The following is a 24,802-nucleotide window of genomic DNA, read 5'->3' on the forward strand; positions in this document are numbered from 1 at the left end:
TTAACCACGAGTAGGGCTTCTGATTGGTCATAATTGAGCGATGTGGGGCTCCACGTTGATTTGTCAACTTCAGCCGCATCTGGAACGCGTTCGACGCGCGAACTCCGGCGAAAGGGCGTGAAGAGCGCGCGAAAGATACGAGGATGAAGACTTTCTCTTTTTGGATGGTGGTATTTCCGCTCTCCGCGCTCCGTAGACGGCCGTGACCTGCTATATTTAATAGTAATCGGCGGTGATTTGCCATATTGAGGGTAAGGGTTGTGCGTCACATCGATAGGCGCCTAGGGGTATAATTAAGGGGGTCGATCCTGCTGGGGTCACCTCTGTCGGCACGGCTCAACCGTTCATACCAAGCATTAGGACAAGATTGCTTGATTCTACTTCGCCTGCAAGGGCAAAAAAATAAAAAAATAAAAAAATAAAAAAAAATGGGTGCCGCAACGACGACGACGACGACGACGACAGCTGCAAGAACATCCACTAGGCGGGCTGCGAAACTCCAACGCCGGCTCTCGTCCGAGGACGCCGACCGTAAGACAGCCAGGTCACAGTCGAAGGCCATTTCGTCGATCCCCAGCTACCCTTCTGCGTTGGACCAGGAAGCCCTCGCCCACTCTCTTCGCCGCATCGCGAGCCATCCCACCCTCACACCATACCGCCGACTTGTATACCGCACCCTCCTATCCGTCCCTCCGGGCCGTTGGACCACATATGCCACTCTATCGGCACATCTGTCCTCGTCGGCCCGTGCTATCGGCAACGCGATGAAGACGAACCCGTTTGCCCCCGAAGTGCCCTGCCATCGGGTGCTTGCGACGGACCGCACAATCGGCGGCTATAAAGGGAAATGGGGGAACGGGGGTGAGTACTCGGTTGAGAAGACGAAGCTACTGAAGGCCGAAGGGGTGGAGTTTGACCACAAAGGCAAAGCGAATGGGGAGGTCTTTCGAGAGTTCGCGGACATGGGGTCTGTGGTGGCGGGTCAGGGTAACTAGCGAGATGGAAGTCAAATGCCAGACAGGGCATGGGGGTGGTGGCTGAAATATTTAGGGCATTGCAGTGAAGTTAATTGGCGTTTAAGGGGGGAAGAAAAAAAGAAATTGGCCCCAGAAAGCCTCGTTTATAAGGAGCCGAGATGTCTGCATCACCTCTCTCCGGGCTCCTCGACCCTCTCCGAGCGCAGAGGGATCGGTAAAGCGAAAATTTCCGTGCTGCTGGCTGCGTGCTCGACGATTCTTGGGCAGAGGTCTTGGCGGGGTGTTGCCAAGCCATTCCATCGCGCCGACACTCGACATGGAATGCTTCAAGAGAACAACTCCGCGACCCCCGGGGCTGCAGTGGTCGAGCGGCTTGTTGATAATACTACATACTTCTCGGAACGGACGGGGAATCGCAATGACATTCCGCATCCATGCCATTTCCGTCTGTCGAGTTCCAAAGGTCGTTGGCAGGTTTCCGTTCTCCCTTTTTTTTCTTTTTTTTTTGTTGTTCTAAACTCATGTCATCCCGGTTGGATGAAGCGCCCAATAAATTCCATCTCAGCCACTTAAGACAGTCTTAAGCTTCAAGCGTCAGTGTCTTACCTGAGTCAATCCCGGTGTATTAGAAGCCAAGTCTCTCAAACATCAATCGAGCAACATGGCGTCTTTTCAAAACGGACCACAAACGGCCCGGTTCCCTTCCTGGCACAGACAACCCTAAACGGTGAAAGGTGTCCCAGAATGAGCCCAATTTCTCCCTTTGGAACTTTCCAAGAGTCCTGTGCTCCAAATGCGGCTATGCATAAACAGCCACTGGAAACCTAAATCTATATGGGAATTGGGGTTGAGGTTAAATGGCCAAGCTTAAGTAGGTTCAGCATCGGGATTTCATGCTGGTTGAATCAGGCTTGACGCACATTTGACACATGGAACATTGCACTTCCTTCCCTAGATGCCTTGGAACTCTGTACGCCGACCCTGCCCGCATCAGGGTGACATTCTCGATGGGGTGCGGGGGGCTCTATATAAGTATGGCCTCGTTGGCTCCGCCCCCGATGCCTTGCGCGACTGAGCTCCTCATGGCAGTCGGTGTTGTTCAGGTAGTCAACACGTTATCAAGCTGATCCTGTTCGCTCTTTTCTATCTCTCTTTCTTATTATTTTCTGCCGGCTTCTTTTCCTATTTCTATTGCCTTCCACAAGAGATATTTCCGTTCGTTCGCTCCCGTCGTTCTCTATCTCCCTGATCAACCATGGTCCTGCTCTTCTCTCTTCTTTTCCTTGTCTTCTATGCTGGGTCTGTCCTGTCCTCTTGTGCGCATGGTACATTTCTCCACCCTCGAGCCGCCGGCGGGATCGGAGAGCTTCCAAACTTTGACTATGGCCCCGTCCGTGGACCAACAAACTGGCATTCCATTTCCCGTGAGAACATCCTCTGTGCGGTTGGGTTGCAGCAGTCTCCCATCAACTTGAACGGGAGAATTCCAATCGAGCCTGTTGGATTCGTTCGCTCGAGTATCCCAAGACAAGATATTCTATTCGAGAACTTGGGAACCACGGCTGAGGTCGTCTTAAATGGCACAACGTTGGTTCGCGGGGTTGGCGAGTTTAGATTGAAGCAGTTCCATTTCCATACACCTAGCGAGCACCGGATCCTTGGGCAGCATTTCCCAGTGGAGTTACATCTGGTCCATACTAGTGTTGGTATGTTGTGTTCCTGGGACCCTTTTTCAAATCCTCTGAGCGTTGGTCAGCTAATTAAGATGAGTGCAGCTAACCCATCCCAAATTGCCGTCATTGCCCTTTTCTTCCAGCTCACCAGTCGCGGGGGCTTCAGTGACCTCGAGCGTATCATCACCCATGTTCCACGCATTTCCTCTCCCGGTCAGACAGTTGGTCTTCGCGGCTTCGATTTCGGCATCCTCTCTCGCACTATTTCTTCTATGCCAATGTTCCGATATGTTGGAAGCTTGACCACCCCTCCGTGCACAGAGGGAGTGACGTTTCTAGTCGGTACGCAGCCGCTATTCATGAACGTCGAGATCTTTAACCTACTCAAAGGAGTGACGCGATTCAACTCTCGCTTCATACAAGCCGATATTCCAGGCCGACAAAACGTCCTCCTTTCCGGACTTCACAATATTGGTCTTACCAACCAGCAATGCAGGCGGCTCGTGAGTGGGAGAGAGCTTATCGGCAAACCCGGTCGCAGGAACGGCAACAACCGGGGAGGTCGTAAAGGCAAGAATCGACAGAAAGAGGTCGTGAGCACGATTGTGAGCGGCAACTCCACGCAGGTTGTTACCTCAACCGTGCAGCAGACTGTAACATCCAGCAATCTGGTCACTGAGACGACACGGAATGGTCAAGTTACAACTACGATTAGTAGTGTAGTCGCTTCGCAAACCGCTATGGAGGACTACCAGCGAGATCGCGACGACGACCGACGAGACGATAGACGAGACGACGATGACAGACGAGACGACGATGATAGACGAGACGACGATGATAGACGAGACGACGATGATAGACGAGACGACGATGATAGACGAGACGACGATGATAGACGAGACGACGATGATAGACGAGACGACGATCGTCAACGCCAGGAGCAGGACCAAGGCCGACAAACCGTTCAGACCACTGCCAACACCGCCACCGCCAGCGCTGCATTCATTCAACGCCGCAATTATATGCATTTTGGTCGACAAGCCTAAGAATATAATCGCCCGGGTTAAGGAGAATATACATGCGGTTTGACTGATATCCAGCCAACAATATGAAAAGAAAATATATATAAAAAAAAAAGAACAAATGAAAAAAAGGATAGAAATTCAAAATAGAACTAGGAGAGCGAATGACGATGAATGTCTGAGTTGTGTATTTCTAGCGCGTTAAAGGACTTGTTTGCTGAGCAGCCCTATGCTTTTTCATCTGGGTTTTGCTGTCTTCTCTATGTCTGCATGGGAACACTGGATCGGCGCGGTTAACGAGGGCCTTATTGCTTGGCAGGAAGGTACGGAGTAAGCAACGGGACAAGGGATAGCATGTAGATATGTACAGTACATAACTCGTAAGGGCATTACTATTTCAAATATTGTTTAAGAAAAAACTGCTTTCTTGATTGATTTGTGTTGTTGCCGGCCCTGTGTAGCCATGCACTCCGTGGGCTGCGTCGGAATCGAGGGACGAAAAAAATGTAGTTCTGAAAGCCAAGTAAAGTCCTGGAATCGGTCGTTTCAACATTTCAAAGGTGCATAAAGCAGTATGTACGCCTTTCTAGAAAAAGCATCATTTTCTGTACATATATCCTCGAACATAACATACAATCCATGCTGGAAGCTAAACAAGAAGGAGGCATAACGTCTAAGGGGCGTTAGACATCAAGATACATCAAGATAATGATACAAAATAAGAGAAACTGTCTCGCAGTGACTCGGGCAGTCACTGCTCTCATCAGCGTATAATTATACCGGAAGCACTGTGTGCCTTTGAAGATGCGCGATGCTTCCTCGAAACTATTATGAGGAACGTCACGTTCGAAGACAAGAGGCCTCACATAACGCAGGCGAGCGAGCGGATCGAAAAACACCGCCTTTTTTAAAAGCAAAGACTCATCTGTTAAAGCAAAGACACCCACCTATTGCTCTGTTTCCATGGAGGTTCGGTACCCAGCGTCATCAATTACGGTCGGAAACTTGGCGCTGAGAATAACCAACGTAGGTCAAAGGCCATAGCGCAGGTCAACGGACAGATGAAGTCCGGAGATAAACTCTGTTGAAGAAGAGAAGAATATGACAGGATATTGTCAAGGGAGAAAAACTGGGGAAAAGAACCGAGTTCATCCATCCATCAGCTGCATGGATGGATAAATAGTAAGACATAGGTTCGAATAGTAGACTGCTGAGCAAACAAAGCAACTGAAAGAGTGGAACCGAGCACCCTAAAAACCCATCGAAAACGCCAAACATACCAGATTCTACCCATTCCCATACCCTGTACCTTTCACCCTTGAACCCCAAGACGCGGTGGGCAATGTAGAGACATCATAGCAAGACACGAGAATTAGTCTATCGGAGAAGTAATAATGAAATGTGAAGGGGAAAAAAAAGAAAAAGAAAAAGAAAAGATAAGATAAAGTATCATGCAGTGCAACGCTATGCGGATACGCTCACTCTGGAAAAAAAAAAAATAGAAGATGGTACATGCTGAAAAAAAGGCATTAAAAGGAAGCTAAGTTATTGCAAAAAAAAAAAAAAAAAAAAAAAAAAAAGAAAAAAAAGGAAAAGAAAAGCTCAGTGATATGCTCCAGGCATCATGCTCAGGGCCAGCTGAGCATATTAGGACATCGGCTGTTGCAAGAACTACAACAAAGAAATTCGGCAGAATGGGCGAGTCCGTTTCGCCATGCGATAAAACGATCACTCGCGGCGCTGAGATTTCGAGGTTCGTTTCGCCAACTTCATGCAATGGAACTGGCGTAAATGCTCGATAAGATGATCTTGTCTTGAGAATCCCTGATCTCCTTTCCGAGTACATCGCGGTTTGGGGCAGTCCAACATGACGCCGTCGCGAAAATGCACCGAAACCTGGTGGCGACTCAGATCGGCTGGGCGACTGAAGCTGCTCTCACAGCCCGGATGGACGCAGATGTAGCGCGGACTCGATCTACAATGGGATCAGTAATAGTCCGTAAATGCGATTGTATCAGTAAGGGATCAACCCACCTTGGCTGGGAGTCTTGTCTTGACGATCGGGAGGTAGATCGTTTGGCTTGGGGACTGGTAGGCTCAATATCTTGGGGCGAGCTGCCATAGTGATGTTGGTAACTTGTTTGCGAATGAGAGTACGAAGCGTTGCTATCCGCGTGGTAATAAGCCGATGACGTACTCGAGGTAGTGTGTCTCGAGCAGTTGCTATCCGATGAGACGGAATAGCTCATGGCCGGTGCCGGCGACCGATCGTGAGATGACATGGAAGATCTAGGGTACTGGGACATGGCGGGAGAGATGTAATCTTGGTACTGCATAGACGAGGCAGATACCGCGTGAGTGACAGATGGCCGTGATCGCGGGTTGCTTTGAGAATATTGAGTGTGATGTTGACTATAGGAGTAGGACATGTGTTTCGTCGAAGATCGATGTATTATCGCTGAATGCGGTCCCCGAAGAGGGTGCCCACAAAGAGAGAGAGAAAAAAAAAGAGAGAGAGAGATAAGCCGAATAGGATGGGTTATATAGTATGGGCCAGAGCTGGGGAAGCTAGAGAAATGGGAGGACAAAGAAGTCGGTCGGGAAGCCGACAGAGATATATATGTCTGAGTAACATATGTCTGTTACTCCACGTCTTGTCTGGGCAGAGACAAGACGGTCGAGGATGCCAGTGAGAACGGGCAGAGAGTCGGGCTCGAGGCCTCGGAGAAGACTTGCACGTGACTTTCATTCTCTTGGAATGCTGCCAGCTGGTGGAAGAGAAGAGAGACAGACGGACGAACACGACGACGAAGAAAGAGAAAGTGAAGCAAGGAGAAACCGAAGTCTGCCCTTCAAGGGTAGGTGGAACAAGGTTGGGATGATTACACAACCGGAGCACGAGAGAGCAAATCTGCGAATTGAGGGTTTCTGCACAAAAATTCGCACGTGGAGGGATTAGGTCCGGGTACACAGCCCCTCCCTGGTTTTGTGCGATGGTGGCACACCCAATCGCGCACACACACAGAGAGAGAGAGGGGCAGAGAGATAGAGCAGGAGGAATGGGCCGAAGCAGAAGACAAGAGGAACATCATCCACAGCGAGAAAGCGAACGATAAGCCAGATGGGCCGCGCGGTTGGCAAAGCTTCGTTTTGGGATGAAAACAGGCCGTCAAGAGAAGGGGGGGAGGAGAGAGAGCTGGCAATGGACCGTTAGGCGACGGGATGGAGGGAGGGAGAGACAGCCTTGCAGGTGGTAAGTTTCGCCTCATTTCATCGCAGGGCCTCCAGGTCAACCCGATTTGAGAACTGCCGGAGCAAGCAACAAATCTGGTAGAAAGTTATGGATAAGGGTCCAGAGAACTACTATGAAGCTGGCGGTAGATTCGGGTTTGAAACCTGCAGCGGCTGCCACGGATGGGCAAACGAGTGGCTAGGTCTGTTGTGGGCTCGACGTTGTCAGACCACGATGATAGTTAAAAATAACCATAAACACAAAGCGCTCACTCAACATTGGCATTATACTCCGTAGCCAGTCGGAGATTTTTTTTAAAAAAAAAAAGGAAAAGAAAAAGAAAAAGAAAAGGGGAAAATAAAACGACACCCAAGCGGAGTGATGGGCAGTAGTTAGCTCGGCATCTGAGAGAGGGGCTCGTTAAGGAGGTATGTAGAGCAAGGGGTTTCAGCCATGCTGTTGTGCTGGTGACTGCCCCAGGGGACTTGTTTCAAGATGTTTCGAGAAACCAATGCTGCGCTGTCAGGCCCGAGCCCTGGCCTGCGAGGCCTGATGCTTTGACGCCGTCGAGGTTGGCTGTCCCGCCGTGCTGTCTCGCTTGTCTCGCTGTCTCGCGTCGTCCCGTCAGCGGCTGCGATGTGGCCCAGCCCCAGTGGCACCGTCGTCCGTGGCGCTAGCCTCAATTAGGTGCATTATGTAAGTTAGCTAGCCCGATAGGGAATAGCTGTTTCTATTAATAAGCGGTACCGTCAAACATGGCAAACAGACCAAAATAGTGCAAAAACAGGCCTTCCGGCATCGCGAGTACTTCCGTGGTTCGCGCCTACAAAAAGTGAGGCGAACGGCGACGACACTGCCGGCGACCTCAGGCACCCTCTTCCCCATACTCTCTCTCTCCCACTGAAGGGCTCAAATCATATTAAGGCTCGGGTCAGCCCGGACTACGGAAAGCGGATTAGATATTCCGGGCATACGTGGCACAGGAGGACTCCTCCCGGCCGTTTCAAACGACCTTGCGCAGCTACAGAGTTACAAGTCTCTACGTATGCAGTGGACAAATACATCCATCTATTTGTGATGACTGCGCAGTCTTCTTTGGAAACATAACCACGATTGTAAAATAATTGCTTCTTGCAAACTGGTACTATCTGATTCGACTGGCAGGCATTCCAATGTTCTTCCGTCCCGGTCCCTGTGATTGGTGGTACAAGGTTGCTGCCTCAAAGTGCCAGGGCACGACCACGGCGCGTTAACAGCCGAAAGCCACATACGCCGCCGTGGGTTGTTCACTCTCTTTTTGTTTTTAACTCCGTTGGCGCACCAGCGCTTGGCTCTCTCCTTCATCCTGGCACCGTGAGGCCCACACGTCCTCGGATATCAATACATACACCTTGCCTCCTTTCACCCAACCCACCATGGAGCCTGTGCCACCAACAGGACCTGTCGAGTTGGCATCTCTGCCGAACGAAATCCTTCTCTCCATTGCCGATTACCTAGACGAGCCCTGCATCGGTAGCCTTGCCAGCGCAAACAGTCACCTCAACACCGTCTTTACCCCGTATCTATACGCACGCAACGTGAAGCGCAGCGGTGCCTCCGCTCTTTGGTGGGCTATTAAACGCGGCGAAAGGGCAACTGCGCAGAAATCCTTAGATGCCGGTGCTGATCTTGACGCACAACCCCCTCTCAAATATCGAGACCCCTTCTCTGCTGGCCACTTTGCTGCTTACCTTGCTACGCGGTGGCTGGGCCCCTCACTAACGCGTCGAGGAATTGACAAGGGTGAAGAGCAAAAGCGCGCTGACCTTCTTCTGTTCTTAATTGACAATGGAATGAGCGTCGACGCAAAATGCGGCAACGATGCATCGACCGTAGTTCAACATGCGGCCAGGGTCGGAAATGATGAGCTTGTTTTCCGTTTGATCGACAAGGGTGCAAATATCAATGTCATATCCTCCCTCAAGCAGACGCTGTTGCATGACGCTGCTAAGTTATGTAAAGCAGAACTAATCAGCCTCCTCATCAATCGGGGTCTTGACATCCATGCTCGAGATGGCGGAGGTTTCACTCCTTTGCATCAGGCGGCGCTTGGAAAAAATGAAGCGACAGTCCGCACACTCATTGAACGTGGAGCTGATGTCAACTGTACCTCCAATGATGGCGTGTCTCCCTTGCTGCTCGCCGCTGCCGTCCGTCATAGTGGTCCCGTTATCGAACTGCTCGTTCGCAATGGAGCCGATGTCAACCATCGAGCTCACAACCAGGCCACTCCGTTGCATATAGCAACTGACAAGGGCTATTTGGAAGTCGTGCTTGCGTTAGTCGAACATGGAGCGAACGTTGACGTGGCCCAGCATGACGGAAATACACCACTCCACTTCATGCTGCGGCTTCCACATTCTGAAGCGAATCTCGAACTGATCAAGCTTCTAATCAAAAAAGGAGCAGACGTAAATAGTCAGAATAATAGAGGGGCCTCCCCGCTGCATACTGCGGCCGCCACTATGTACTTGGATGCCGTCAGACTGCTGGTTGAACATGGGGCCGCCGTCAATAAGCAGGATGCGCTCGGGTTTACTGCCCTCCACTTTGCTGGGACTGGGACAGAGATCAGAAGGGATCTGGCGACCATACTGCTGGAAAACGGGGCAGACATGAGATTGAAGAATAATAGTGGATTTCAGGCCCTAAACGCATCACTTTGGCAGTCACGGGATGATAATGAGTGGATCGAAAAGGCACTCGCAAAGTTTGGGGGGAATGATCAGGAGGCTAATGCTGAGAATTGATCGCGTCTGGACCTGTCTAATTTCGATAACAACTGGCTCTGAACAACACAACAACAAATGCATACATAAGATCACCTCCCACAAGGAATCCAACCATCCGATCTTGTATACATTTTAGTCTTGAACGTGCATAATTAACGTGTTCATTTGGCTGGGGGCTCAACCATTAGCTATCCATTAAGCCCAATCCTGCCTGATCCAGGCACTTGTCCAATCAGAGCCTAATTCACGCACCGAGATTTTGCCGCCCTACAATGAACAGGGTTGCTTGACGATGAAACAGTTCTGGAATGCCACATATTACCCCTTCCTCACTGCCCGACACGATTGGGAGGGGTCTAGTTCTCTCTAGCTGCTCCGCCTGGAAGAATTACCCCGGATACACACTAGTCATGATTTGACGCAGGAACAGAAACATCACCAGGAACACAACCAACCAGATCTGCAAACGCGGCGAGCAAGTAGCATCTCTAATCTTCCATCCGGGTCCAGTGACCATCGTCGGCCAACGTGGGGGACCAACCCGTGCGTACCGTACATAGCTTAGATAGGAGACACACTCAAGAGCCCCCTTTTGATTTATGTTTTCTTTTCTTTTTGGGGGGACCCAGTTGGGTGGTTGTGTCGTGGAAGATATGTATGTAGGCATGTATGTATGTATGTTGATGTGAAAAAAGATGGCATCACCTACAAAGGCCACGATGCAAAATACCTTGTCTTGACTCTGTACATTCATAAAACCATATGCAAGAGCAAGTTAGGAAAGGGAACGTGTGTTAGAGAAAAACAAGAAACAAAATTTGGAGCATTCGCATCCGTCATCACAACAAGGTAAAACAGGACCCATGGGGTGGAGGCACATGCAGAACAAGAAACCCCGGATAGCTTAGACTGGGGAAGACAAAAAACAGAAGAAACAACGCAACGCAATCCGAATTCCGAGCACGAGCTTAGAGATATGGAGGAAAAAGTGCCCATCCACCCTAGGGCTCCTTTCAAAAAAAAGAAATAAAACACAGTGGACGTTTCCGTTTCCCGCCCTTGCGCCAAATTTGCTGAATCAAGCGTTTAACCGAGCAAGAAAGTTCGAAAGACCACCGTTCCCGTTTCCCCTGTTGGCTTGGAGAACAAAAAGACGAGACAAGGCGCAGAGAGAAATAAGTCATTCACAAAAACGTACCCTTTGCCGGGAGACCAAAGGCGAGCTAAGCCGGGCCCACGAAAGCTCGAAGCCCGCTGTTTAGAGATCGTCCTCAAGGAACTTGTAAACGAATTTGAAATCCGCTTTTCTTCGGTTCATCCTATTATTCATGGTCAGCTATACGCAGGACGAACAAAAGAACATGTGTTGAACCAACCATGTGCTCTCATAATCGAAGAATCGATATGTTCCTTGCTCAAACTCCTCCGTAATCGTCTTTGGTTCCTCATGTCTCTGGAACCATGTCTGGTACTGCTTGTGGAACCGCCAGCTTTGGTTCTTGAGCGCTTTGGCAGCTAGGTATTGTTGATACGTCGCCTGACGATAATAGAATAGGTAGAACAGCGTGTCTGTCTCTATTCTTCCATTTTCGTAGAGCCGTGGGTCATCGAAGATGGGAAGCACGTCCTGCGGGTAGTAAAGTGGGGTGTTGTAAGGTGTTTGAGGCTTGTAGTGGCGTGGCTTCTCGGCATCGCTCGGTTCTGGGCACGTATTATGACTCGCTACTAGTAATCGTTGCGTTGATCCGGACTGAGGTGCAGTTGCTCTGGACTTCGTAGCCTCGAAGGAGTGTATCAAGTCTTGAAGGCCGGGTGGCAGGTGATAGACAGACTCTTCGGCATTCGATTCTTCCTTCTTTTCACCGTTGGCTATAGGGCGATCCTTCGACGGCTGTGGCTGTGGCTGTGGTTGTTGTTGCGGTTGTTGCTGCTTCTGTGTTGTCGTTTCAGCCTTGGTGATCGCGGGTGTAGGTGGCACAGTGCCTGGCCGGCTCGCCGCGACGCTGCTCAAAGTCGGAGATTTAGACTGGTTGCTCAAGTCATCAGAGTTGGCAGCGTTGGATATCAATCTTTGTACGGGTTGCGCGGGTGCTACTTGAGGCGATGCAGAAGACGGGGGTTTCGAAACCGGTTGTGCGTTGGATATTGCAGGACTTGCCCCAGGCGGCGGGGGTAAAGGAGCTATGCCGACTCCGTTCTTATCGCTTGCAGCGGCAGCGGCCGCCGCAGAAGCATATTTCAAAGTCTCTCCGGGTAACCTTGTTGGTGGTGGCGCAGGTTTCATGGTGGGGGCCGGCGTGGATGACTGTCCATTGAGGTTAAGCGTTGCGAGGGCCGATAGAGGCGATTTCGTTTGTGTTGACGAGCGTCTTGGAGGACCGGTATCCGCTTTCCCTCTTCGTACCTCCGACTGGTCGTCCTCTTGTATCGATTGGGTGTCTTGTGAGGACACACGATCATTGTCTAGACCCATGCCGAATTGAGCTTCGTCGTCTCCAAGTTCGATATCATCATATATTGTCTCGTCTTCGCCGCAAAAATCTGCATTGTGACCGTCTTCAGCGTAATATTTTATGGCTTCTTTGATATCGATAACTTGACCCGTTTCCACATTTCCGTTTTGTAATGATCGAAGTAACAGCTCCAGTTTCGCGACGTGCCATTTATGCCGTTCCGATATCCTCGAGATGTCCGCTAATCTGGTTGCCTTCGACGCGTCCTTTTTGCCCTTCTTCATTGTAGCTTGTAGCATCTCCTCCTCGGCCTCCATAGCCTCTATCTTCTGCTGAAGAATATCCACCATCGACGAGAGAAACTCGCAGGTTTCCACTCTCTCCTTTTCCTTGGGGTCTAATCTTGCGGCGGCTGATAATCCCTCTTTCGAATAGGCTTTCGTCTTCATCTCCTTCTCGACAGCTTTGAATTGTTCCATGCACTGTGTGTCCAGTTAGCGTCGTGGTAAGGGATAGGGATGAGTTCGCCGCAAGGAAGGGTCGCGCACAGTTTCAATAGCTCTCCGCTGTTCTAGAAGCGGACCTTTGTCCTTCACCTCGTTTCCGGAAGCCCATGTCTTGATCTGGTCACGAAATCGCTGTAGTTTCTTGATCTCTCGTTTTAGGTTGTCCTCGAGCTTGTCTCTCTGGGCAAGGTTAGTCGTGGTCTTGATCTTCTCATATATGCCCTCGAAGGATTGGATGCCTTCCGCGACCTTCTTGAAGGTCCGATCGATCTCTTGCTGCGTTTTTCGAGATGTCATGGCTGCTCTTCATACCAGAACGGCTCAAGTAGCGCCAGATGGAGTTAGCAGCACTGTTGAGACGGAAACAGGATGATGGTTGGTAGAGAGAAAGGCAAACCAGTGAAGGATGGTTGATGTGATGGGGTGTGAGAGGGGCCACTGCCAATGTCCTCTCTGTCAGTTTCCAGCTCAGGCTAGGTGATTTGTGATGGAAAATTGCGACCAGAACAGGCTCTCTCCAGGTGGTGTTGCTATCCTGATGCAGCCAAGCAACGAGAGATGCCAAGACCATCAGGATGTGTTTCTAAACCCGGAATGGATGTTCTCGGAAAATTATAAATGCGAAGAAGCTCCAGCGCTAAGTGAAACTGTTCCAAAAGGTGAAAAGGGAGAACAAGGATGGATGGAGGGCAGATGTAGCTTGTCGCAAGAAGGATAGGTAATTATACCTCAGTTGACATGCTCGAAACCATGTGCCTTTTGCTTAGTCGATAACAGCAATGCGACCAGGGGGCCCGAAACAGTGTGTCGATTGTCACAACACGCGTGTCTTTATGGTGCAGTCAAGCATAATAACAGCCTGAAGACTTAGTCCTCGTTCATCTCTTCTGCCAATATGAAAGGTGAAGTCTTCCCGATGCTACTAAACCTAGAATTATGGCTAATATGCTGTCTAGCTATCTTGCAGCGGGTCTCCTCCGCTTCGGTTACAGTTGATACGAAACTTGTCTCCTACATTGGACGGGGAGTGCTAGTTCTAGCAGCAGTTGGGCCGCACGACACTGAGAAAGATGCGGAGGCTCTTGCTGCCAAGGTGTTAAAGCTCAAGATGTGGCCTGATGACTCTGGGGCAAATGTACGGCTCCCAGACTGTTTTAACGCCCGACATGGTCTAGTCTAACAAGCGCTTCCCCTTAGTGGAAAAAAAATGTCCAAGACATACAAGGAGAGGTCCTTTGTGGTGCGTCCTGGATGACCCTCTAGTTCTTCTGGTGCTGTGGATTCAGCTAACCGAATCCTCCAGTGTCACAATTTACGTTGTTCGCAAAGGTGAAGAAAGGCAATAAACCCGACTTTCACGGTGCTGCGGACGCAGTAAAGGCTAAGGAGCTCTACGAGTACTTCTACTCCAAGGTTGGGGCGTTATACAACCCTGACCGAGTCAAGAACGGCGTGTTTCAGGCAATGATGGAAGTTGGACTTGTAAACGATGGACCGGTACGTTGAAACAGACAAGCATTCCTTAGCAAAACCCGGAGCATATCATTTATATGAGGCCGTTTTCTTACCATGGAAGCAGGTGACACTGGAACTTAATACCGATTCCAAGAAGGCGGAATAAGCATACGGAGTCGTTGACTATTTCAAAAGCAAGCCCTATAGACGACCCGTGTATATACATAGATAAACCCAGAGATACCAATCGCGTAGCATATAGATTTACCCAATGGTCCAGTGATTCAATTCAATTCAATTCACTACTTCACGGTCCAAGCGCAGCGAACGCCGGTAGTCCCAAAGGGGGAAAGCAGGGCTTAGGGCTTGGCGAGGGCGTGCCGGATGGGTGGGGTTGTTTGCCGTGTTTGCAGTGTTGGATGCGGGACAATCGACTTGCAATGGAATGTTCTTGAACCTCCTCGCCGCCTGTTGCCGGGTATTCACTTCGTGGTCACTCTCTTCCCTGGCCGAATCCCTCTAGCCCTTTCTTTATAGCTTCAGATAGCTCCAAGCTCCCTTCGCTTCGCACCCTTTGCTCCTCCAGTCTCGTCGTCACTTCTCCATACCCGCTCTCACAGGCATAATCTCCCCACATTGCTCCCGAAGGTTTTGGCATAATCACCTGGAAACCTAGTACATAATGGCTGAATCGACAGGTACTGGCGCCAGATCGCTATCAGAGCCGAAAGGAGCCTTGGGTGCTGACATCGTCGCGTTATAGGTCGTCCAAGAGTTTACTTCGACATTTCAATTGGAAACAGGCAGGAAGGCCGTGTTGTGTTCGAACTGGTAAGTCGGAGAATATCCCACGTAGGGTGATTCAAAGACACTAATCAATCTGGCTGTAGTTTAATGATGGTATGTCGTTACGATCGGAATTAGGACTGTAATGCTACAAATGCGGTACTCAAGAGGTTCTGACTCGCCTTCTAGTTGTCCCAAAGACCGCTGAGAATTTCCGTGCCCTTTGCACCGGAGAAAAGGGAATGGGAAAGCAGGGGAAGCCTTTGAGCTATAAAGGTATCTTGATACGGATATGATTTTTAAAAGACAAAAATTTAACTAGAGACCTTGCTAGGATCCATCTTTCACCGCGTAATCAAGCAGTTCATGATTCAAGGTGGTGACTTCACTGAATTCAACGGAACTGGGGGCGAGTCGATCTACGGCGAGAAGTTTGATGACGAGAATTTCGACCTGAAACATGACCGCCCGTTCCTGTTGTCGATGGCCAACTCTGGTCCCGGCACCAATGGCAGCCAGTTTTTCGTGACCACCGTCCCAACTCCCCACCTTGACGGAAAGCATGTTGTATTCGGAGAGGTGATCAATGGCCGAAGCATTGTGCGCAAGATTGAGTCACAAAAGACCAATCCAAACGACAAACCTCTCATGGATGTTAAAGTTACTGATTGCGGCGAACTTACTGGGGATGACTACAAGAACGCCACGCAGCGTTCTGTTGACACTACTGGTGATACATATGAGGATTACCCTGAAGACATCACAGAAGAGTTATCCTTGGCTCAGTATTACAAGATTGCTGTCGATCTCAAGGAGTTCGGAAATAAGGCTTTCAAAGCCGGTGATGTCGAGCTTGGTCTAGAGAAGTATCAGAAGGGAATCCGCTATCTCAACGAGGCTCCGGAGCCGTCCGATTCTGACGCAAAAGAACTTCCATCACAAATTGCAGCATTAAGATTCACATTGAATTCTAATTCCGCGCTCCTTGCCAACAAACTCAAGCGTTTCGCCGACGGTCGTTCTTGGGCTGGCTACGCTATCAACACCGCGAAGGATGCTGACGCCAAGGATGCTGATAAGGCCAAAGCGCACTACCGACGTGCTATCGCTAGCTGCGGATTGAAAGAAGAGGAAGAGGCAATTAAGGATCTACAAGAGGCGTTGGAGCTCGCGCCTAATGATGCCGCCATCATTAACGAAATCGCTCGGGTTAAGAAACACATCGCAGAGCAGGATCGCAAACAGAGAGCTGCAGTCAAGAAGTTCTTCTCTTGAATGTGGCTCCATTGCTAAAATCTTTCTTATGGATACCTTCTGCCGTGACTCTTGTCTCTCCCCGGGATTAGCACTCTAGAGCAGATGGTCTCGATCCGAGCTTCTCGGTTCGCTCAATTATTCACGGAGTAGAATGGAGTAGGTGTTATAAATCTGGCCTCGGAAATTACATGGTAATCTGCGTTATCCTCCAATGGACCGCTTTCAGAGAGCGTAAGCAACGGAAAGCATAGAAATCTCAAATTACAATCTTAACTCGAGTGACTCGATATAAATCATGGATCAACCACATCAATCATTTAAAAAAAAAAATGAATTATAAGAATAAATAAAGCAAATACAGCTAGCCACTCTGTGCTTTACGCTTTATGATCACTTGCGAATGCACAGCTGCCCATGTTCCTTTTCTGGGCTGGCACTTCCGGCCTGATATCGAAATCGAAAATATCCATCGGCAAGCCTAGCGTTGTACACGCGTTCGGAACATCAACCAGGCCGGCAATATGCCCCTGAACCGGCGCGCAGCTCAAGAGAAGGTACACTTGGTAATCGTTATACCCATACCGTCTTAGGTACTCAATGACCCGACGACAGGTCTCCCGATATGCCACCGTCGCGTCTAGGTAATGCTGCTTTCCGTTATGATCAACAGAGAAACCTTCAAATGTGAGATACCGACCGGGTCCAAATTGAGGCTCCACAGGCCCCTGGTGGAAGAGCGGTGACTTCATGCCTATCTGCTCCATGCCGTTTTTGATCACGTTGAATTTAATCGTGATTACTCCTGCCATTTCGATGGCGCCGCAGAAGGAGATCTCACCATCACCTTGAGAGAAATGGAGATCACCGACGGAGAATTTGGCGCCGGGAACGTGCACGGGGAGATAGACCTTGGAACCACGACTGAGATTTTTAATGTCGCAGTTTCCGCCATGTTCAGGGCGGCCCTGGTTTGTAGGACAGAGACATTAGAATGTTGAGGGTATAATTTTTTGATTAAATGTGGCCTGTCATACTGGGATAGTTCTTGCGCCTTCTCTGCAGATCCGTGCGTGGACCTCGCCCTCTGCTGAACCTGTATGGGCATTGCGAGGCTCAGGAAGCCTCGCAACCGTGTCTGAGCCATACTCTTGGACGAGTTCTGATTCTCGCCTGTTCCATTCGGCTAGAATTTCGGCGGAAGGCGCACAGCCAAGAATGCCCGGGTGGATTAATCCTGCAAAACGAACGCCAGGGATATGCCTCGAGGAGCAGAAAATGCCCTCAAAATCCCATATTGCCTTGGCACTGAAAACGGTGTATATTAGATGTATCCTCCATTACGAGCTTGCGAATACCACTCACGCCTGCGGGTAGAATTCAGATAGAAAACCGCCTCCGTTGTTCTTTGAAAACACCCCAGTAAAGCCCCATGGCTGGTCCTGGAATGGTTGGATGTCCTGGATCTCTACCAGGAGAACGTCGCCGGGTTCGGCAGTCTCAATGTGGAATGGGCCGGTTAAATAGTGAACTCCAGTCAGGTCAATGTCTCGCACGTCGTCCGCAGAGTCATTGTTTTTGATCTGTCCACCGGTCCAGTCCAGGCATTCTATTTTCACTGTTTCACCATTTTTGATGGTTGCAGCGGCGGGGACTGTGTGCTCTTGTTAATTTTCTCTCTTCCTATATTTATTTTTGTCTTTTTTTTGATAGTCTGAATTGTGAGAGGGGCAATGTGAAGGACATACTGTCCGGATGCCAACGATTCTAGAGTAAGGTTAGTAAGTGATAGCTGGCCTCGAAACTTATACTTCTTCGTTTGGATAACCCCTGGGACAGCTGCTAGACTTGGGAGACCATACGTGAACGCCCGGTTGCTCTGCCGCAGGCTTGTTGCGATCAACGTGCATCGCCGTCCGGATTGCTTCTCGACCCATGATGGCAGACTGTGGTATAGTTATATATGTTTAGCAATAAAAGCTAGTGACTAGAGACGAGTAGTTGGATTAGTAGCACGAGGCAAAATTTCAGACGCCTAAGTACAGACGTAGAATCAAGCCACTCCTTTTATATCCTGGGCTAGCAGCAACTGGACCCTCCTAGGCCCCAGGTTTCAACCCCGCAGCGGAGAGACGGAGCGAGAGCATGTGTGTACTTGGTATATACCGCGTCTGACCCATGGCTTTCCCCTCATCTTCCCCGGATCTCGCTGGACTAGACTCATTGGAGCAGGTCGATTTCAGCCATGTCACATACTCCTTCTTGGCCCTATTTCAGGAATTTCTTCGAACTCGCCATATCAGCAGCCGCTTTAGCAGCTCAGATTTGATAATTCAGGATAGTAAATCGGAACATGCCCATCGCATTGTTGATCTGGGATGCCGGACGATTAGCTCGCTACTCCGTACTATTCAACGGGTTAAATAAATAACTAGTTTGTTAGCTGCGGAGGGGAGAAAATGTGTTGATCCAGTGAATTTTAACCTGCTTGAAGGATTGTTCTCGCCTCCTACAACTCCCAGCATGCAGACCATGGTATGTTCCAAGACAGCTTAGGGATGGATGTTGCATTTCCTCAAGTGCGGGTGATGTGTTCGGCTTCCATGGGATGTGTGGGGTTCACCGGAATCTTTCCATCCACATTTTCCTCCCACAAACGGCCGGAATTCAACTCCACGCTCTGTACGGACAACCCAGCGACCGTTCTAAAAATAGAGCCTCGAACGTGAGTACAATTGCATGCATGTACTCTTGAGGGGGGAAGGCTCATGCTGCATCATAAAGCACTGCATGGCATTGCTCATAGTGATCCTACCTGCAAGTCAAAAAGGTGATCGGTTAACTTAGTTGACCCGTCGCTAATAAATGGTTTGATTTGCATTTGCCTGTTTACTATCATCCAACTTCATTCCCAATCTTTGTTCTTGCGATTGTCGAACCTCAATTGCATTATCAGCGCAGGTAATCCTCCTGCTTGCCTGAAAGCTGAAACTGCAACCTTAGGATATCAAATCGAGTCATCTGCAGATGTGTGTGATTCTTGAGGATGTGGAAGCCCCTGTGTATCCACAGCATTCATTCTCTTTTCTGCACCTTTGCTCCTGTTTTATATCTGAACCAGGTGTACTGTACTGGCTTCCTGATATGAAATACCTTCATCTCTTTACTCCTTGCTATTTACGTTCAAGAACACGCCTTCTATCTGGTGTTTGAGGCATATGACAATGATAGCAGAAGGGTATCGTGGGATAGTACTATCTACAATCAATGTATCTCTCCTGCTGCTATCGAATTTCAAGCGCGCGTACAGGATATAGGAGAGTGAATGCGGAAGTTTACCTCCAAAAAACTGCAGTTATGAAGTAATTTCAAGCTGAACTTATGGCAATTGCAAAAAGTGAAGTAATATCTGATCTACTCCCTCTATGTGCGCCCCATTCATGGCTTAGGAGCTGGTGTTACAACAGCAGCGTGAATATCTGCTTCAGGCATGCTACTGATGCCTATGGGCAACTACTGCAGCTCAGCGCCGAGCTTGTATTCTGATTCCTTCTTTTTAATCACCTCTTCCCTTCTTTCAGTCGCTCCAAACTTGCAGTGCCTACGAGACCGAACTCCCCTGGCACATTCTCTTTCCACTTACGCTTGTCAACCTTGCTTAAAATATAACATACCCTAATCTATTGCGAAGCGCTCATCTCCATCAGGCGTGAGGCAGGTGGAAGCTATCAGTAGAAGGGATCCAGCTTCAAGAGAAGAAATGCCGGCAACTTTGAACACGCTGCCGGTCGAATTGCTCCTTCATATTTCCGCCAACATCAGGACGCTTCGAAATGTTCTGAGGCTAGCGTCGTGCTCTCGCCGATTATACGATATATTGATCCCCTGGGCCTATCGCTCTATTCATCTCAAAGAGTCTCCGCGCCTTGCTTCGGGTGTTCTACGCGCGGTTTTGCTGAATCCGAATCTAGCCCAGTGTGTTCGAGAGCTCGATGTTACCCTTTCAGATCCCGTTTCCTTTAGCCCATGTGAAGAGTCTGGTGGTTCAGACAGGCCAATGCCTCTTCCAATCGACCCCGGACTTCTTGAACGTGCTGTTGACGATGCAAGCTACTCAACAGATGAGAAAACTAAGTGGCTGGGCGATCTGGAGAAGGGAAAGCCGGATGCGTATATTGGTCTACTGCTGGTATCATTAGCTGGGCTGAAAAGATTATCCCTTACGTCTGTGGGAGACGAAGTGTACTGCCACAAGATCCTGGAACGCGCATCCGAGGGCAAGAAGCCGTTCGACGAGACGGGTCCACGATTCGCACGTCTCGTTGAAGCAAGGGTTTTCGATATTGGTCAGTCCCGGTACTTCACCTCGAACAAGCTCATCCCGTTTCTCCGTTTTCCGGCGTTACGCAGCATATACGCGACTGCGATTTTTGATAACGATGAAGCTTGGCAGCAGCAAGAGAGTTCGAACATCACGCACTTGAATCTCACTGGCCAGGTTTGCATAAATGGCTTACACGGGCTTCTTCCAAGCTGCAAGTATCTAAAATCGTTCGAATACACACATTGTTATCCGGGCACGCAGGGCAGCTTCGAGCCGAAGCGGCTTTATAATTCCCTGCTTGAGGTTAAGGATACCCTTGAACGTCTCTCTATCAAGTCCTACCAACGTCACCAAAGTGATTACGCCCTCGTGGGTTCATTCGCCGCCTTTACATCTCTTAAATACCTTGAAATAGGCGTGGAGTTTCTTCGCAGCACGGATTGTCACTCGAAGCTTCATATCCTGCTACCTCGCTCTCTGGAGGCTCTCTTTATCGATCGCGTAAACGGAGATTGCTTAAGCTGGGTCCTGCAGGAACTGAATACGTGGATAGACGACTGGGCGAAGTACACGCCGAACTTTAATCATCTTGAAGTCGACAGTTCTGATACCCTCACCGAGGCGCAACACGATGAGATCATGGTGCACTGTCAGAGATGGGGTGACGTCCTGGGCGATCATGCTACGATCAACTGGGAAATATGAAAGGATATGAATGTACGGTTCATTTGAATTTGTGTGTGTCTTTCCCATTCTTTGCTTGTTTGTAAAGAGGTGTCAAGAAGGGATTTCGAAGTAGCTACCTGCACAAATATGAATCAAAGGTTCCCAGATCTCTTTGATTGTTCTGGTTTTGGTTTGTAAGTTCTAGACGCAAACACTCCAATGGTTATTTGAATGTAAAAGCGACCAACTTGCTGGACTGAGCAAACTTGAACGCCCATTATCTTGAAGAGATCATTCGTATTCACTCAATCTTGTAAATCTGCATCAATGGTGGGATGAAGTGCCATTGTTTCATTTGACGGCGAGAAAGATATTCTTACACTTGCTGATCAGTGCTTCTCATCTCTCCAGGAACTGTAGGACAGGGTTTGCTGGTGCTGCTTCCAAATTGGAACCATCTGGTACTGAATGGAAACTGAAAGAAAATATCCGGCCGCTTCATTGGGATAGAGGACGAATATCGTTGATAAAGGGACCTGAAATTGATCGATTGCGATGCGGCGCAAAGGGGAAAGGAGGGAGAGAAGTAAACCTGGCGCCTCACAAAGTTAGCCGGTGGGGAGAAGTTATCTCCCTTCCAGCGAATCTCCCTTTGGGCTATATTCCAAACCCTGAATGTTCGTGTTCCCGAGGCACACTCCAGCGAAGCCCCTCGGAGCATAGGCAAATTTACCGCTGACAGAGCAGCGGATACCCGGTATCAGATTGTGTGCAACCTTGGCCTTTCAGTCCAAGACCGAGCCAAGGCGGAGAATTCTCGATCGGTTGATAATGTGTCAGCTATCAACTTCAGCAAGAAGAAAGCAAAGTTGGAATGATGCTGCCGTAGCTATTGCCCTCCAGGGGATCCCTTCAGGGACAGTTAGCCGATGATTAATATGTGATCCAAGTAGCCCCAGATATTCCTTTCTATCCTTCCTACGAAAGGGGATTACTCATCTAGATCCCTTGTAACATGTACTCTTAGGTTTAAACAGCACACAAATGTCAAAAGGAATGTAAGTGGTTCTATTGAACATATCAACTTCTAAGCACACTGACAGGCTAGCTATTCACAAGCAGCAGAGTCCAGACGAGAAAACCAGTCGTTCTGCCAATGCTAACCAAATCAATTCATCTTGGGGGAACGGACGTATCGGCTTCGAGGACCCTTCGGTGTTTCATATCACAGAATCCGCTTAATAGGGAGTTGGGTCACAAGATTACTCATCGGAAGTCTTCTTCTTGTCCTAATAAGGGATATAAGGACCACGAGGGCGCCGAGAGCGCTCAGAGCGCTCAGGGAGCAGGCTGATGAGAATCATGAGGGTGGTGATGAGGGTGATTGGGGTCGAGAGCCCCATGGTCGATAATCGGCCCATCATGGTCACCAGGCCTTGGGTTCGGCTGATCAGAATCATGAGGGTTTGACTCTGGCTTTGGCTTCGGCTTCAGAGGTTTGCAGCAAGTGAAGCAATCCAGATCCTGTAATAACTGTGTCAGTTGCTATATCTAGATATTTTCCCCTCAGAGTATCTAAGGGTAATTGGAAGTCTTTGCTCTTGTGAAGAGGGAAGTACCGTTAAGTATACTGGCTTCTTTACAAAAGTGTTAGCTACCACAGCTTGATTTGAGTAAAATTGACAGAAAGCAATCATACCCAGCCACCAGGTGGACACTCAAAGAGAGGAGTCCCGCATCCGCTAAAGCACTTCAGTTCACCTTCGCTAGTAGATCTTTGCAACTCGCTGCTGGTAAGCTCCTCAGGCCTTGGCTCCGGGTTTGACTCTGGCTTTGGCTTCGGAAGTTCACAGCAAGTGGAGCAACCACCCCCCTGTAATAACTGTGTCAGTTGCTATATCTAGATATTTTACCCTCAGAGTATCTAAGGGTAATTGGAAGGCTTTGTTCTTGTGAAGAGGGAAATACCAGATGACGTAGTTGCTGTTTTACAAAAGTGTTAGCTACCACATCTTGATTTGAGTAAAATTGACAGAAGAAAGCAATCATACCTGGCCAGATGGGCACTGATGGGAAGGAGGAAAGCATGCTGGGTGGCATTTCAAATCACCCGCAGGGAAACCAACATTAATCACCCTATCACCGTCACCAGGTCTCGGCTCTGGATCCTGGGGCTTTGGCTGGTAGGGATCCTGAGGCGTTTCCTGGTGGGGCTTTGGCAGCAGGGCATCTATCAGGGAGGCATCCAGATTTGGCAGGTGGGGATTCTGGGGAATTGGCACTGGCTGTGGCCTTGGCTGTGGCCGAGAGGGTCTATGAGGCCCTGGCCTTGGCCTTGGCCGTGGCCGAGAGGGTCGAGAGGGTCTATGAGGCCTTGGTCTATGAGGCCTTGGTCTTGGCCTTGGTATCCTTAGGAAAGGCCTTGGCCCTGCCCTTGGCTCAAGCTGATAGGAATCATAATGATTCGACTCAGGCCAGTAGGGATCAAAAGGCTTCGACTCAGGCTGGTAGGGATCAAAAGGCTTCGACTCAGGCCAGTAGGGATCAAAAGGCTTCGACTCAGGCCAGTAGGGATCAAAAGGCTTCGACTCAGGCTGGTAGGGATCAAAAGGCTTCGACTCAGGCTGGTAGGGATCAAAAGGCTTCAACTCAGGCTGGTAGGGATCATAAGGCTTCGACTCAGGCTGGTAGGGATCATAAGGCTTTGGCTTTGGCTTTGGCTTTGGCTTCGGCTGATGGGGATCATAAGGCTTTGGCTTTGGCTTTGGCTTTGGCTTCGGCTGATGGGGATCATAAGGCTTTGGCTTTGGCTTTGGCTTCGGCTGATAGGGATCATAAGGCTTTGGCTTTGGCTTTGGCTTCGGCTGATAGGGATCATAGGGCTTTGGCTGAGGATTCGGATTCTTCGGCTTTGAATGCGTGCAGCAAGTGTAGCAAGGGCCCTACGCAATAACTGTGTCAGTTGCTATATCTAGATATTTTCCCCTCAGAGTATCCAGGGGTAATTGGAAGCCTTTGTTTTTGTTGTGAAGAGGGAAATACCTGCAAATCTGGCCACTGTTTTACAAAAAAGAGTTAGCTACCACATCTTGCTCTGAGTAAAATCAGAAGAAAGCAATCATACCCAGCCACGTGGGCACTCAGGGGGGTAAGAATAGCATGCTTTGGTGCATTGCAAGTCATCCCCGGAACCCTCAAGTTGACGCTCGAAATCCGAAAACCCTGTCTCCAATTCTTGCTCCAGTCCCTCAAACAGGGAATCGAGCCCTCCCAGCGGCGCAGCGTATGCGGACGCGGCGAAAGTTGCGCCGAGCGCGATGACGAGATTTTTGAGATGCATGATTGTCAAATTTCGGTATTACCGACTTCCCGTCCGGAGGAAGGCTCTCAGACTTGAGAGGATTGACCTTGACGTTGAAGCTCAAGACTCTCTGGGGGGCAGAACAGCTGGATTTAAATATGACATGCCAAGAATCTGCTTCCGATACGTTCGAATCGGATCTGCCATATCCGTGCCTCCCACTGTCTCACGCACGTAGGCAATCTCTAAGTCAGGGAGCTATTTGGTAAAAGAAAGGATCCACATCGTTGGCTTGCTCAAACTGCTAACTGTATTGTCCAGCCTCCAAGAGTCTAGAACAGCTTGTCGCTAGCCGGTGCGCGGTATTCGATTCCCCAAGTCG

The 24,802-nt window shown here is 49.4% G+C and overlaps 11 protein-coding genes across 11 annotated transcripts; 6 read left to right on the top strand and 5 right to left on the bottom strand.

Moving 5' to 3' along the window:
• Positions 1-229: 229 nt before the first annotated feature.
• MGT1 (methylated-DNA--protein-cysteine methyltransferase) lies at positions 230-995 on the top strand (the record flags this gene model as incomplete). Its single annotated transcript, XM_003067707.2, has 1 exon — positions 230-995. The coding sequence occupies exon 1, from the start codon at positions 429-431 to the stop codon at positions 993-995; it is 567 nt and encodes a 188-aa protein (XP_003067753.1). The 5' UTR covers positions 230-428.
• An 81-nt stretch (positions 996-1,076) lies between these two features.
• Positions 1,077-1,418, bottom strand: D8B26_000076 (uncharacterized protein; the record flags this gene model as incomplete). Its single annotated transcript, XM_066123105.1, has 1 exon — positions 1,077-1,418. The coding sequence occupies one exon, from the start codon at positions 1,416-1,418 to the stop codon at positions 1,077-1,079; it is 342 nt and encodes a 113-aa protein (XP_065979177.1).
• A 394-nt stretch (positions 1,419-1,812) lies between these two features.
• On the top strand, positions 1,813-4,062 carry D8B26_000077 (uncharacterized protein). The gene is made up of 2 exons (XM_066123106.1): positions 1,813-2,683; positions 2,753-4,062. The coding sequence occupies exons 1-2, from the start codon at positions 2,233-2,235 to the stop codon at positions 3,694-3,696; spliced, it is 1,395 nt and encodes a 464-aa protein (XP_065979178.1). The 5' UTR covers positions 1,813-2,232; the 3' UTR covers positions 3,697-4,062.
• A 1,338-nt stretch (positions 4,063-5,400) lies between these two features.
• Positions 5,401-6,101, bottom strand: D8B26_000078 (uncharacterized protein; the record flags this gene model as incomplete). Its single annotated transcript, XM_066123107.1, has 2 exons — positions 5,401-5,647; positions 5,707-6,101. The coding sequence occupies 2 exons, from the start codon at positions 6,099-6,101 to the stop codon at positions 5,401-5,403; spliced, it is 642 nt and encodes a 213-aa protein (XP_065979179.1).
• A 2,218-nt stretch (positions 6,102-8,319) lies between these two features.
• On the top strand, positions 8,320-9,793 carry D8B26_000079 (uncharacterized protein; the record flags this gene model as incomplete). Its single annotated transcript, XM_003067705.2, has 1 exon — positions 8,320-9,793. The coding sequence occupies one exon, from the start codon at positions 8,320-8,322 to the stop codon at positions 9,691-9,693; it is 1,374 nt and encodes a 457-aa protein (XP_003067751.2). The 3' UTR covers positions 9,694-9,793.
• Positions 9,794-10,438: 645 nt separating this feature from the next.
• NOT5 (general negative regulator of transcription subunit 5) lies at positions 10,439-12,931 on the bottom strand (the record flags this gene model as incomplete). Its single annotated transcript, XM_003067704.2, has 3 exons — positions 10,439-10,994; positions 11,052-12,610; positions 12,677-12,931. The coding sequence occupies 3 exons, from the start codon at positions 12,929-12,931 to the stop codon at positions 10,934-10,936; spliced, it is 1,875 nt and encodes a 624-aa protein (XP_003067750.1). The 3' UTR covers positions 10,439-10,933.
• Positions 12,932-13,528: 597 nt separating this feature from the next.
• DTD1 (D-tyrosyl-tRNA(Tyr) deacylase) lies at positions 13,529-14,366 on the top strand. The gene is made up of 5 exons (XM_003067703.2): positions 13,529-13,536; positions 13,591-13,769; positions 13,832-13,874; positions 13,938-14,131; positions 14,214-14,366. Exons 1-5 carry the CDS (start codon positions 13,530-13,532, stop codon positions 14,253-14,255), a joined length of 465 nt encoding a protein of 154 aa, XP_003067749.1. The 5' UTR covers position 13,529; the 3' UTR covers positions 14,256-14,366.
• A 189-nt stretch (positions 14,367-14,555) lies between these two features.
• On the top strand, positions 14,556-16,504 carry CPR6 (peptidyl-prolyl cis-trans isomerase cpr6). Its single transcript, XM_003067702.2, has 5 exons — positions 14,556-14,787; positions 14,853-14,920; positions 14,980-14,989; positions 15,065-15,151; positions 15,210-16,504. Exons 1-5 carry the CDS (start codon positions 14,772-14,774, stop codon positions 16,148-16,150), a joined length of 1,122 nt encoding a protein of 373 aa, XP_003067748.1. The 5' UTR covers positions 14,556-14,771; the 3' UTR covers positions 16,151-16,504.
• D8B26_000083 (uncharacterized protein) lies at positions 16,484-18,395 on the bottom strand. The gene is made up of 5 exons (XM_003067701.2): positions 17,992-18,395; positions 17,878-17,896; positions 17,495-17,783; positions 17,167-17,437; positions 16,484-17,097 (listed from the first exon to the last, which is right to left on the bottom strand). The coding sequence occupies exons 1-5, from the start codon at positions 18,064-18,066 to the stop codon at positions 16,510-16,512; spliced, it is 1,242 nt and encodes a 413-aa protein (XP_003067747.1). The 5' UTR covers positions 18,067-18,395; the 3' UTR covers positions 16,484-16,509.
• A 1,494-nt stretch (positions 18,396-19,889) lies between these two features.
• D8B26_000084 (uncharacterized protein) lies at positions 19,890-21,158 on the top strand (the record flags this gene model as incomplete). The annotated part of the gene is made up of 1 exon (XM_003067700.1): positions 19,890-21,158. The coding sequence occupies one exon, from the start codon at positions 19,890-19,892 to the stop codon at positions 21,156-21,158; it is 1,269 nt and encodes a 422-aa protein (XP_003067746.1).
• A 1,022-nt stretch (positions 21,159-22,180) lies between these two features.
• D8B26_000085 (uncharacterized protein) lies at positions 22,181-24,459 on the bottom strand (the record flags this gene model as incomplete). Its single annotated transcript, XM_066123108.1, has 7 exons — positions 22,181-22,643; positions 22,739-22,756; positions 22,819-22,992; positions 23,088-23,102; positions 23,171-24,061; positions 24,162-24,176; positions 24,244-24,459. The coding sequence occupies 7 exons, from the start codon at positions 24,457-24,459 to the stop codon at positions 22,458-22,460; spliced, it is 1,515 nt and encodes a 504-aa protein (XP_065979180.1). The 3' UTR covers positions 22,181-22,457.
• Positions 24,460-24,802: the final 343 nt, after the last annotated feature.

This window comes from Coccidioides posadasii, chromosome 1 (genome assembly GCF_018416015.2).
Source record: "Coccidioides posadasii str. Silveira chromosome 1, complete sequence".
Taxonomy (NCBI): domain Eukaryota; kingdom Fungi; phylum Ascomycota; class Eurotiomycetes; order Onygenales; family Onygenaceae; genus Coccidioides; species Coccidioides posadasii.

Coding starts and splice junctions, on each gene's coding strand:
- D8B26_000083 (XM_003067701.2), bottom strand. CDS start 18,066: ATGGGTCGAGAAGCAATCCGGACGGCGATGCACGTTGATCGCAACAAG. Junction 17,438..17,494: donor TCTGAATTCTACCCGCAGGC/GTGAGTGGTATT, acceptor CACCGTTTTCAG/TGCCAAGGCAATATGGGATT. Junction 17,098..17,166: donor AAGGCGCAAGAACTATCCCA/GTATGACAGGCC, acceptor CCTACAAACCAG/GGCCGCCCTGAACATGGCGG.
- DTD1 (XM_003067703.2), top strand. Junction 13,875..13,937: donor ACAAGGAGAGGTCCTTTGTG/GTGCGTCCTGGA, acceptor CGAATCCTCCAG/TGTCACAATTTACGTTGTTC. Junction 14,132..14,213: donor GACTTGTAAACGATGGACCG/GTACGTTGAAAC, acceptor CCATGGAAGCAG/GTGACACTGGAACTTAATAC.
- CPR6 (XM_003067702.2), top strand. Junction 15,152..15,209: donor GAAGCCTTTGAGCTATAAAG/GTATCTTGATAC, acceptor AGACCTTGCTAG/GATCCATCTTTCACCGCGTA.
- D8B26_000077 (XM_066123106.1), top strand. CDS start 2,233: ATGGTCCTGCTCTTCTCTCTTCTTTTCCTTGTCTTCTATGCTGGGTCT. Junction 2,684..2,752: donor TCTGGTCCATACTAGTGTTG/GTATGTTGTGTT, acceptor AGATGAGTGCAG/CTAACCCATCCCAAATTGCC.